This window comes from Saprolegnia parasitica, assembly GCF_000151545.1.
Source record: "Saprolegnia parasitica CBS 223.65 unplaced genomic scaffold supercont2.30, whole genome shotgun sequence".
In the NCBI taxonomy this organism is placed as follows: domain Eukaryota; phylum Oomycota; class Saprolegniomycetes; order Saprolegniales; family Saprolegniaceae; genus Saprolegnia; species Saprolegnia parasitica.
Window position 1 is genome coordinate 373,269 of NW_012156424.1, and position 9,946 is coordinate 383,214.

Genomic DNA, 9,946 nt, shown 5'->3' on the forward strand with positions numbered 1-9,946 from the left:
AGACGTGTGTCTTGGATCTGCAGTACCATCTGCCCGTGCAGGTCCGCGACGCCTTCCTCTCGGAGCAGGAGCGCCAGAACGTGCCCCTGAGCGAGGCCAACCGCGAGTACCACGCGCAGCAGCACAACCTCATGCTCGAAGACGAAGGCCTCGTCTCCGCGTATGGCAAGTCGTCAGCGCCCAACCAAGCGCTTCTTCGCATGGCCCGCGTCGAGCCGTACTACAAGCGCAACCGCCCGCACCTCTGCTCGTTCTTTGCGCGCGGCGAGTGCAAGCGCGGTGAGATGTGCCCGTACCTGCACGAGATGCCTCCGCCCAAGGGCAGCGCACTCGCAAAGCAGAATATCAAGGACCGTTTCCACGGCAAGAACGACCCTGTCGCCGAGAAGATGCTCGCGACAGAAGGCAAAGCGCTGCAAATCAACCGTCGCCGCCGTGGGATCCCGCCGCCGCCGCCTCCGCCGCCTGTCGTTGAAGCAGAGCCAACGAGCGTACCGCCGCCGCCCGCGTCGACGTAGCATTGCAGCGGTGATCCATGCATAACTAATAAGCACTTGTTTCAATTGTTATTGATTTCTTATTGGCTTTTCTGCATTCAATAGATCGACGGGCGCCGAGACATCATTTGCATGGCAGTAAAGTAAAGCATGGCAGCAACGGTGTCTCTCGACAAGAAACCCACCAAGGACGTCGGCGACTCATCGGTGCGACTCATCGGTGATGTAGTTTGCCGAATAAATTATCGTCTTAAAAGTGGAAAAAAGCGATGTACACGAGTAGTGGGCTACGCTGGCTGCCTTCGATAAGACTTGTTGGGAAATGCTGGTGCGTCAAGAGACAAAAATGTGCAGGCTATTTGTCATCGTTAACGCGACTCGGCTACCTTTAAAATGGCATTCGGGGTGCGTACGCACGATCGAAGCAGACAAGAAAACGGGAGGCTCGATAGATGTCCTGAATAAGTTGGTCGAACGGGCGTAAGATCAAAAAGGATCGAGGCCATTGAGCTGAGACGTTGTCAACAAGGCGGAACGCTGCTCGACCATCCCAACTTTCAAGATTCCATCGCAACCATAACTCCTTGGAGCTTGCCCACATCGGCGCCTCGGTGTACATTGAGACGTCACGTCACATCCCCTTGCTTTCAACGCACCACCTGTGCCACACGGCGCGTCCGACGTCATCGGGCGTCGCACATCTGGCGTCTTGTGTACACTATTGTCCCGGAAGCGCCGTCCGGCCGGATAGCGTGTCCGGATACACCCCTCCGAATTCGCGCCAAATAACTGCTTCGCCTTAGAGATCATTCTTCAATTTCAACCACAGCTTCACCAACTACTACCATCATGACCAGCAAGCGTGCAGCTGCTATCTTTGTCAACCACGGCGCGGGTCCGCTGCCGCTGCTCCGGCCTGTCTCGGACCCGGACCACGGATCGACACGCCGTTTCATGGAGTTCGACACGCCGAAGCTCCTTGGGCTCGAAGAAGCGGCGACTCGGCCTCGCGCCATCGTCGTCATCTCGGCGCACTGGCAAGACGACCGCGTCCAGATTTCGTCTGGGGCGTCCCACGACCTTCTCTACGACTACTACAAGTACGACGGGGTGATTCCCGGTCGAGCGGTGACTCACTACGATATGCGTGTAGCTTCCCGGACGAAGCGTACAAGGTTACGTACAAGGCCCCAGGATCGCCTGAGATTGCGCAGAAGATCCACGCACTTCTAGCGCAGGCCAGCATTCCATCCAATTTGGACCCGACGCGCGGCTGGGATCACGGCACATTTGTGCCAATGAAGCTCATTCGCCCGCAGGAAGACATTCCGATTGTCCAAGTGAGCGTCGTCGCGGGTTGGGACCCAGTGTTGCACTTCAAGATCGGCCAAGTGCTCTCGGCGCTTCGGAACGAGAACATTGCGATCATCGGCTCGGGCATGTCGTTCCACCCCAACTGGGGTACGCCTGTGACAAACGAGACAGAAGACCATGCGCGCACCTTCATTCGCGACCTCACGTCTGCGGTGTTGCAGCCGTCGATCGCAGCACGCGGCGATGCCTTGGCCAAGTGGGACTCGCTGCCCTTTGCGCGCGAGTGCCATCAGAAAGACGAGCACCTGATTCCGGTACGATACTTGCATTTCGTTGCCGTTGTTTTGTGGACTGAGATGACGTCGTCTCTAGCTGATGGTCGTCGCGGGCGCGGGTGGCGAAGGGTTGGCGCAGGCGTTTGACGTGCACAAAGGCATGTACGAAGCGTTTGCGTGGACGGCTTAAAAGAGAGGTCGGTGACGACCATAATACTACGTAATTTGCATTCAATGAGACGCGCGGTGGAATACGAGAAATTCGATTGGTGAAGGATGAGGTTAAAGCTTGTGACTAGCGAAAATACTGTTTGTGAACGGAAATCGCTGTTTCTCGGATGGAGCGTCCAATGAGAGTGATCAAGTGTACTTCAACTTGGCTTTAAAAAAGTACTCCATGTGTCACGGGCGCGTGTGATAGCAATCCGACGCGTCGTCTACCGTGTCTTTATGCTAGTTTATGAGCAGCGGTACACTTAGCGGTATAGTTATTTTTCGTTGACCACGTCGGCTGGTGTGGGGTCAACACACTACACTGTAGAACCGGCCCCTCCTTGCAGCAGCTGTTTTAGCCACATGGAGCCAAAAACCGTGGTACATGGGATGACCTTTTGTGTACACTATTCGGCCGGAAGAGAATTCCCCAGACGCAACTTCCGAGAGACATGCGCAGCGGACTTCGACGGACCCCCGTACCATCTGCTGCATGTGCTGGCCTCTTGACGTGCCATTCCATCACACTCACTTTTCAATGTTTCCCAAGATGACAACTTCCACCACTGCACTCTCCACGCGAGCTGCGGCCGTCTTTGCCAACCACGGTGCTGGTCCGTTGCCCGTGCTCAGCTCGGCGAAGGACCGTACGCATGGCCCGACACGTCGCTTTCTCGAAACAATGATCCCGAACCTCCTTGGATTGAAGGATACATCGACGCGCCCCAAGGCTATCGTCTTGGTGACAGCGCATTGGGAAGAATCGTGTGTCGCCATCTCATCGGGGGCGTCCCCTGCACTTCTATATGACTACTACGGGTACGCCACACACGCAAGTCCACACATCACTTACATTCTGCACGTAGATTTCCTCGCCAAGCCTACGAAATCTCGTACAACGCGCCAGGGTCGCCAGCGATCGCCCAAAAGATCCACCAGCTCCTCTCAGAAGCCAACATTGATTCGCGCCTCGACCCGACGCGCGGCTGGGACCACGGCACGTTTGTGCCAATGAAGCTTATTCACCCAGACGAAGACATCCCGATCGTCCAAGTGAGCGTCGTCGCGGGCTGGGACCCAGTGTTGCACTTCAAGATCGGCCAAGCGCTCTCTGTGCTCCGTGATGAAAACATTGCGATCGTCGGGTCTGGCGCGACCTTCCACCCCAGCCGTAGCGTCGTCGATAGCAAACGCCGCGCGCGCAAGTTCAATGTGGCGCTGACTGAAGCCGCTCTCGAAACGTCCGTAGAGGGCCGACGCGAGGCGCTCAAGCGCTGGGCAACACTGCCGCACGCACGCGACTGCCATCAACGCGAAGAACACTTGATCCCGGTACACTGTGGCTCTACTTTTTGGATGCCTGGAAGCTCATATATTTACGGTTGTTAGCTCATGGTAGTCGCGGGCGCCGGCGGAGCTGACAAAGGCGACGCGTTTGACGTGGATGAAGGCATCTACACTTCGTTTGCGTGGCGTGGATAGAGTCGTCATGGCTTCCTAAACCTACTCGTTATCCAATACAAATGGATTTCTTTACAAAAGATTGTTGCTATGCCAACAACGGTGTCGGAACGCACGCAATCTACGAGAACGCCTTGATGTTCATTAGTCTTCTAGTGGCCCACAATAGGGCTCCCTGTGCAGCACCGGAGGTGGACATCCAGAGAAAAGCGCTTGCCGTTCGTCGGCAGACTATGAATGGCGAAGGCGACAGCTCTCACACTACCCATCTTCGTTTTCCCCCGTCGCGTGTTTCTAGTACAATGTTGGGCTGCAAGCTTCTAGGTCGGATATTGGTTGCAAGTGTGCAGTTATTGACTGGTCCAACACTGAACCACACCCTGATGTAGCTCCCGGGGTCGTTGGTTGCACGGGATCGAGTTTGACTTTGCTATGAGCATACTCTAGTTGTTGAAACTCATGGACCGTCTGTAGTGAATCCAAGTTCATCACGTACGCTTGGCCAGGTAGCGACGTCGAGATCGAGGTGCTATTACTATGGCTATCGCACCATGAAAGATTGCCCAAATCGACTCGATGTTCGGTTTAGTGGCGCCTTTTTAGACGCCTCTCAAAAACGGTGCGAAACGGGCCGAGATTGCGCCGACGAGAATGGTCGCACCAGCTTTGGAGCGAGGTTCGACGATGCGTCTGCACGCCGGAAGCACAAAGCTGCCGTCGAGTCCTGTAAAGCCCCATGCGAATGCGGCCCGGATGGACAAGCTCCAGAGCAAAGCAGTCACGTGGGCAGCCGAAGTCCCGTACGTCCACCTCGAGAGCATTGGAGCGTGCAGCAGAAGTCGAATCCATAGCATGCATGACCGTCTTGACAGCGATGTTCGAGTGATTGCACACTTGCTCAAGGATGTTCTCGCTGTTCTGTCGTCCCAAGCACTGCTATGTACGTAGCGCGGACGAAAGCCGCTTGTTTTCCATATGTGAGCATAGACGTCGCCAACGAGTGCACACTCCTCGTACTTACATGCGACAGTGGAAACGGATCTTGATGGCAGGTTGTAGAAGCTCAACGACAGCGACGTCCTTCACTACCAGGTACAACGCTCATATTTCAACGTCGCGACGCCAGCACGACACCTTAGGACGATCTCGTCACGCCTGAATCGCAGCTGTACTATGTGGTGCGTGCTTCTCGCCTTCAAACGCGATACGTATGGTGTGTCTCTAGCTCGAGGGCTCGCTTTGTGCGTACAAAAACACAGAGTTTGCCCAGCGCACGAACCGTCAAGAGACATTTCCAGCGTGGCTCGCTCGGCTTTACACCGAGTCACATGAGCCCATGGACTTTGGCGACAGCGTTGAGAATCACTATGCTGGTACGCTTCTTTGCATCGAGCAGTACACATTTTCTGGCGTAGGAGGTGAATCAACGTTTTCGCCAGGCACAGTACAGAGCCCGATATATCCTTAGGTGAGTATGGCTTGACAGAAATCACGTCCAAGCAGACCGTGACGCACCGAAAATACAGCCTCGTACGTTGTCACCGATGATACCTCGAGAGATGCACTCGCTGGAATCCAATGGTAGCTCGCCCAAGAAAGTTGTCTCGTGCTTGCACTGCGCAAGGTACAGCAAGCATTGCTGCACAAGGCACGAATTGTGCACGCAGGACACAATCGAGCGCGCCATTGCGTATACGAACCCCAAACCGATTATGTTGTACGCCAAATCGGTGCGCCTGTCTCGCCACTTTTAGCTTGGCTAGAGTGCTAGCTCGTAGACAACGCTCGTGGATATTCACTCGACAGGCCGGACCAAGCTGCGGTCGTACCTCACACAGTACACGCTCTTCTCTCAGCTCAGCGTTGCGAGCCAAGTGGGTTCTAAACTTACTCGTGGCTCTGATGGACGTGAAACAATATAGGATCGCCTCGTTGACCATTGTCAGCTGAAAACATTTGCACCCAACGAGCCACGTACTCAGAGCGACTACGAGTGACGCAGCGCTCATGATGGGCTTGTCATAGTTGTCGTGCCCGATGGCGACTGGCATGACATCATCGTTGTGCTATCAGGGCAGCTGGGGCTCTACTGCATCGAAGTGACCGACACGGCAGGTTGGTTTGCGTCCCGTAGTTTTCCCTGTTGTAACATTGCTGATGGTTGCTGCAGACGATACCACGAGCGGCACGCAGCGCAAGGTAAGCGCGTCAGCCAGCTACCGCCTCGTGGGTACGATTCCGTCGGGCGAAGTGTACGGCGATCGACACCTCTGGAACGGCACCAACAAACGCGTCGACGATTCGTTGCACCACTGGCTTCTGCAGCGACCATTCGTGACCATGCTGCGAGCCATGGAATCCTCCGACGTCGTGCTCATTGACAGGGCTGAGTTTGCCCTTGTCTTGCACACCGATTGCAGTGACCGACCGCTGCTCGAAGTAGCATCCATTCCACCGATGGAGCGCAGGCCGTTGGACCGGGCTGCGTTGCACCGGTGGTGCATATGGCAAGCGGGGCTGCAGCAACTCCCCGATGCTATCGTGGACCGGCTTGTTGAAGTCATGACAGTCCTATCCTTTCCAGCGCAAAAGCACGTGTACAACCAAGCAAGCGAAGTCGATGCCACGTACTTTCTCGTGTCGGGCGCCGTCTCGCTGCACGGCCACGCAGAAAGGCCACCGCGAACGGTGCTGCCTGGTGACTTCTTTGGGCACGACGCACCACCAGGTCATTACCGCCGATTGGACATCGCCTCAACCACTGAACCCTCGGTGCTGCTTAAGATCCCACGCAGTGCTTGTGCGTTGTGGCTTGATGGCCTCTTGCCAGGACTGCCGCTCTGTGCCTCGTCGCTTCTGGCAAAGTGTCCTCTTGGTCGATTTGCCGCACGTGAGGACGTGGAGAACGTGACGCGGCTGCTGCACAATCTCGGGCTTCTCACGCACGTACCCCTCTACTTGCGCCTCGAGCTGGTGCCGTATTTGGTGCTGCAACACGTGGCCGAAGGCGACGTTGTCTGCGCCGAAGACAGAGAGGACGTCGATCCCATTTTTGTCATCGTCTTGCGAGGCCAGCTCGGCGCGTACAGTCGAGAGCATATCGATGCATGTCCGGACGCGCTCGAGGGGCACCCGTTATGTCAATCGTCGTCGCAACTCGAACCCGCACCAGCGACGGAGAGCGATCATCCGCTCGGTGCAGCATACGGGCGGCGCATTCACACATTTCGGCGCGGCGACGTGCTGCAGACGCACGGCGCGGTCGATGAGAACGGCGACAGGATCCTCCCCATGACGATTCTGGCGCACACGGCCAGCACGCTCTTCGTCTTGCGAGCGCAGGACGTCACGAGCACTCTCCAGCGCCTAGGGGAGCCAACAAAAACGTGCTGGCACTTGCGTGCGGCGGTAGCCAACCTCGCAGACGACGCGTCTGACACTGCGCCATTGTGTGCATCGCTGTGGTTCCCGCCAGTGTCGGCGGTAGCTCATGACGTTGTTGCCTTTGCACCAGGGGACAAGATTGTCCGCATCGGAGATCGTCTCACTAGCATGTACATTTTTCTCGACGGCATCGCGACCGCCTCCAAGATCCACACCAAGCACATCTTGTCTCCGGTGGACTTGCCGTTGACGACAGCCGTCAGTGCTGTCGCACCGATGCGAGACATTACGAGCAACTTCAAAACGACAAGCAAGACGCTCATGGCACCACGTCATGAGAAACGCTCCAAGTCGGTGCTGCCGACGATTATGAAGCTCTCGAAGCGCATCCCCGCCTGCGTATGAATGCGATCGTGCCCGAAGAGCCAATCGTGATATCAGTGCCGCTTACTAAGAAAGAAGTGCTCGCGACAGACAGCCCGAACCGCCGGGTGAGCGCGTCGTCCTTGTCAACGTCACTGCATACGTGCTGGACATTCAAGGCGGGCGACGTGTATGGCGGCGAGATCGTCTTTGCGACACCCGCGACAAGGTCCGCACGTTATTTCGCGCACATCTGATGTGTGACGTGGCGTAGCTTGTACAATGTCGTGGCCGAGACACCGCTTCGAGCGCTGCGCATTACCAAAGCCGCGTATATGGCGGCGTGCTCCATGCTAGTCCGTCCGGTACCGTCCGTGGTGCAGCCTCAGTACATGTAAGAGCATCGAGATACGATACACGTCGGTTGAGGCACGGCTTGTAGCATGGCCAAGGCCCACTGGGTGCGCGCCAACGTTAAGGTCGCCGAGGGCATCATGGGCCAAGACACTGCCAAGAAGCCTCGGTTTTGGCACCTCGTCGAGCAAGCTGTGAGCCAGCGCATCAAGCTCATCATCAAGCATCTCGCCAACATGACCATCTTCCAGAGCATGTCGGACGAAACCATGTCCAACATCGTGGCGTCGGCCAAGTACGACACATTTGAGAAGGGGCAATGGAGTACGTGGCTTCATCGTGTCTCGTGTCATATTCAGTTTTCTACGTAGTTTACGCCCACGGCGATGCGCCCAAGCGCTACTACGTCGTCGTCTCGGGCAAAGTGAGTTTGTTTTCGTCGCTTCCGTCCCTTGAGCACGTCGCACTCAAGCGCGTGGGGCCGGGCCATGGATTTGGCGAATTTGAAATCTTGACCAATCAAATGACGCGGTACGCGGCACGTTGTCGTCATAAGTGCAGACAATATGTCCAATAGAAACCTCTCGGCCATGGCGCATGATACGACGCAGCTCATCTCGTTTACGGCGCAAACGTTTACGGAGCTCTGGGAAGCCGCGACGTTGACTACAATGCGCCGTGAGGTGTCCTTTTTCCAGACTCTCGGCTGGGCGTCACGCCTCGACCTCGACCGTATTGGTCACTTGTACCACGCAATGACCGAGGTCGTCTACACCAAAAGCGCGGGTACGGCTTCACACTTCATTGCCTGATTGCTTCGAGTGTTATCTCCTAGTGATCTTTCCAGTTCACGCCAAACTGAACCACGTGTTCATCCTCAAACAAGGCATTTGCACCCTCCAAGCTGTCGTGGACGTTGACTCTACACCATCGCACTCGACAATAAAGACCAAGGATGCACCACCCATCACAGTTCACGTCGATCTTGCGCAAGTGGCAACCGGTAGGCGAGCGATGCAGTACCCTTCTTTGGCATCAAAAGGGCTGCGCAGGTCACACGATTTGGGCAATAAATACCGACTATCCGTACGGGCTCGTCGCTGCTGTTGCCGACACCGCGGTCGTGAGCATTGGTTACGAGATGCTGCGGGGCATCGTGCCCAAGTGGGTGCACTCGGACCTCAATCGTGACATTGCTCAGCAGTCGAGCCACCACAGTCATCAGCTTCAGGTACTGAACCGCAACGAGGTTCACGTCGTTTCAATTACACCGTAGCTGCTCCGCCGCCGTGCCTTGGGCGTTCTGAACCTGCGTAGCAAACTTAGTGCGGTGGATCAACCCCGTCAGGAACGCATCTATCACGTACCGCAGCTGCAGGCGCACAGCCACACTCTGTCCCCGCAAGATGACTCACGTCGTGTGAACCTTACAATGACGGACATGGTTGCCGCGCAGCCCGTCGAGCTGCAGAGCCTCTTTCGAGAAGACCAGCGTTCGGATGCGCGAACGGTGGATGCGTCGCTTGGATTGCACCTGACGAACGACCGCCAGCCGCACGCCCTTGGGCCTTTTACGTCGGGCGAGGCACGCCCGTGGTGCCGCCCCTTCGCGCCACAACGCCGCCTGCCCTGCACGACGCAAACGTCGATCGACAAGTTGCACCGGCACCGCGATGGCGCCGACCTGCGTCCCCGCCGCCAATCCAACCGCTGCTGACGACTGCGCTGTCCACCCAGCGTTACGACGTTGGCGCGCCACTGCGCCTCTTTCGCCTCGATCCGATTCCGATTGAGCGCCAAGATCGAAGCAACCAGGTCGAACCGAGCCCGTTGGCGTCCGTCTCGGTCATTGGGCCTGGCTTCCACACGCTCGTGTATCAACCAGGCACGCCACCGTCGACGCGAGAAGGGCTAGATGGGGACCAGCTGTGGCGCGAATGCGCCCCCCGAGGTCGAGGTCGAATTGCCTTCGACGATGGTGTCACCTACAATACCGCAGTCCGTCAAGAAAGACCGTGCTCTCGAAGCGGGCGCAAGAAATCCGTCGTGCGTCAAGCCGAGCAAAGTCGTTCGGGGCAAACTGCG

General features: G+C 56.8%; 5 protein-coding genes across 5 annotated transcripts in view; all 5 read left to right on the plus strand.

Annotated features, from left to right (window-relative positions):
- SPRG_20415 (hypothetical protein) overlaps positions 1-518 on the plus strand; it is a gene marked incomplete at both ends in the record, with an annotated part of 777 nt that extends 259 nt beyond the window's left edge. Inside the window, one exon of the mRNA XM_012346727.1 lies at positions 92-518. Within this exon, the coding sequence (XP_012202117.1) occupies positions 92-518 (427 nt within the window). The remainder of the gene's footprint in view (positions 1-91) is intronic.
- An 828-nt stretch (positions 519-1,346) lies between these two features.
- On the plus strand, positions 1,347-2,276 carry SPRG_07586 (hypothetical protein; the record flags this gene model as incomplete). Its single annotated transcript, XM_012346719.1, has 3 exons — positions 1,347-1,597; positions 1,651-2,125; positions 2,184-2,276. The coding sequence occupies 3 exons, from the start codon at positions 1,347-1,349 to the stop codon at positions 2,274-2,276; spliced, it is 819 nt and encodes a 272-aa protein (XP_012202109.1).
- A 573-nt stretch (positions 2,277-2,849) lies between these two features.
- SPRG_07587 (hypothetical protein) lies at positions 2,850-3,781 on the plus strand (the record flags this gene model as incomplete). Its single annotated transcript, XM_012346720.1, has 3 exons — positions 2,850-3,118; positions 3,166-3,631; positions 3,689-3,781. The coding sequence occupies 3 exons, from the start codon at positions 2,850-2,852 to the stop codon at positions 3,779-3,781; spliced, it is 828 nt and encodes a 275-aa protein (XP_012202110.1).
- A 591-nt stretch (positions 3,782-4,372) lies between these two features.
- On the plus strand, positions 4,373-4,923 carry SPRG_22203 (hypothetical protein; the record flags this gene model as incomplete). The annotated part of the gene is made up of 4 exons (XM_012346731.1): positions 4,373-4,700; positions 4,748-4,773; positions 4,820-4,852; positions 4,900-4,923. Coding segments are annotated over 4 exons (411 nt in total), but the record flags the coding sequence as incomplete, so codon positions are not given.
- A 994-nt stretch (positions 4,924-5,917) lies between these two features.
- On the plus strand, positions 5,918-8,673 carry SPRG_07588 (hypothetical protein; the record flags this gene model as incomplete). The annotated part of the gene is made up of 6 exons (XM_012346721.1): positions 5,918-7,146; positions 7,312-7,543; positions 7,600-7,736; positions 7,950-8,185; positions 8,233-8,392; positions 8,439-8,673. The coding sequence occupies 6 exons, from the start codon at positions 5,918-5,920 to the stop codon at positions 8,671-8,673; spliced, it is 2,229 nt and encodes a 742-aa protein (XP_012202111.1).
- Between the last annotated feature and the right edge of the window lie 1,273 nt (positions 8,674-9,946).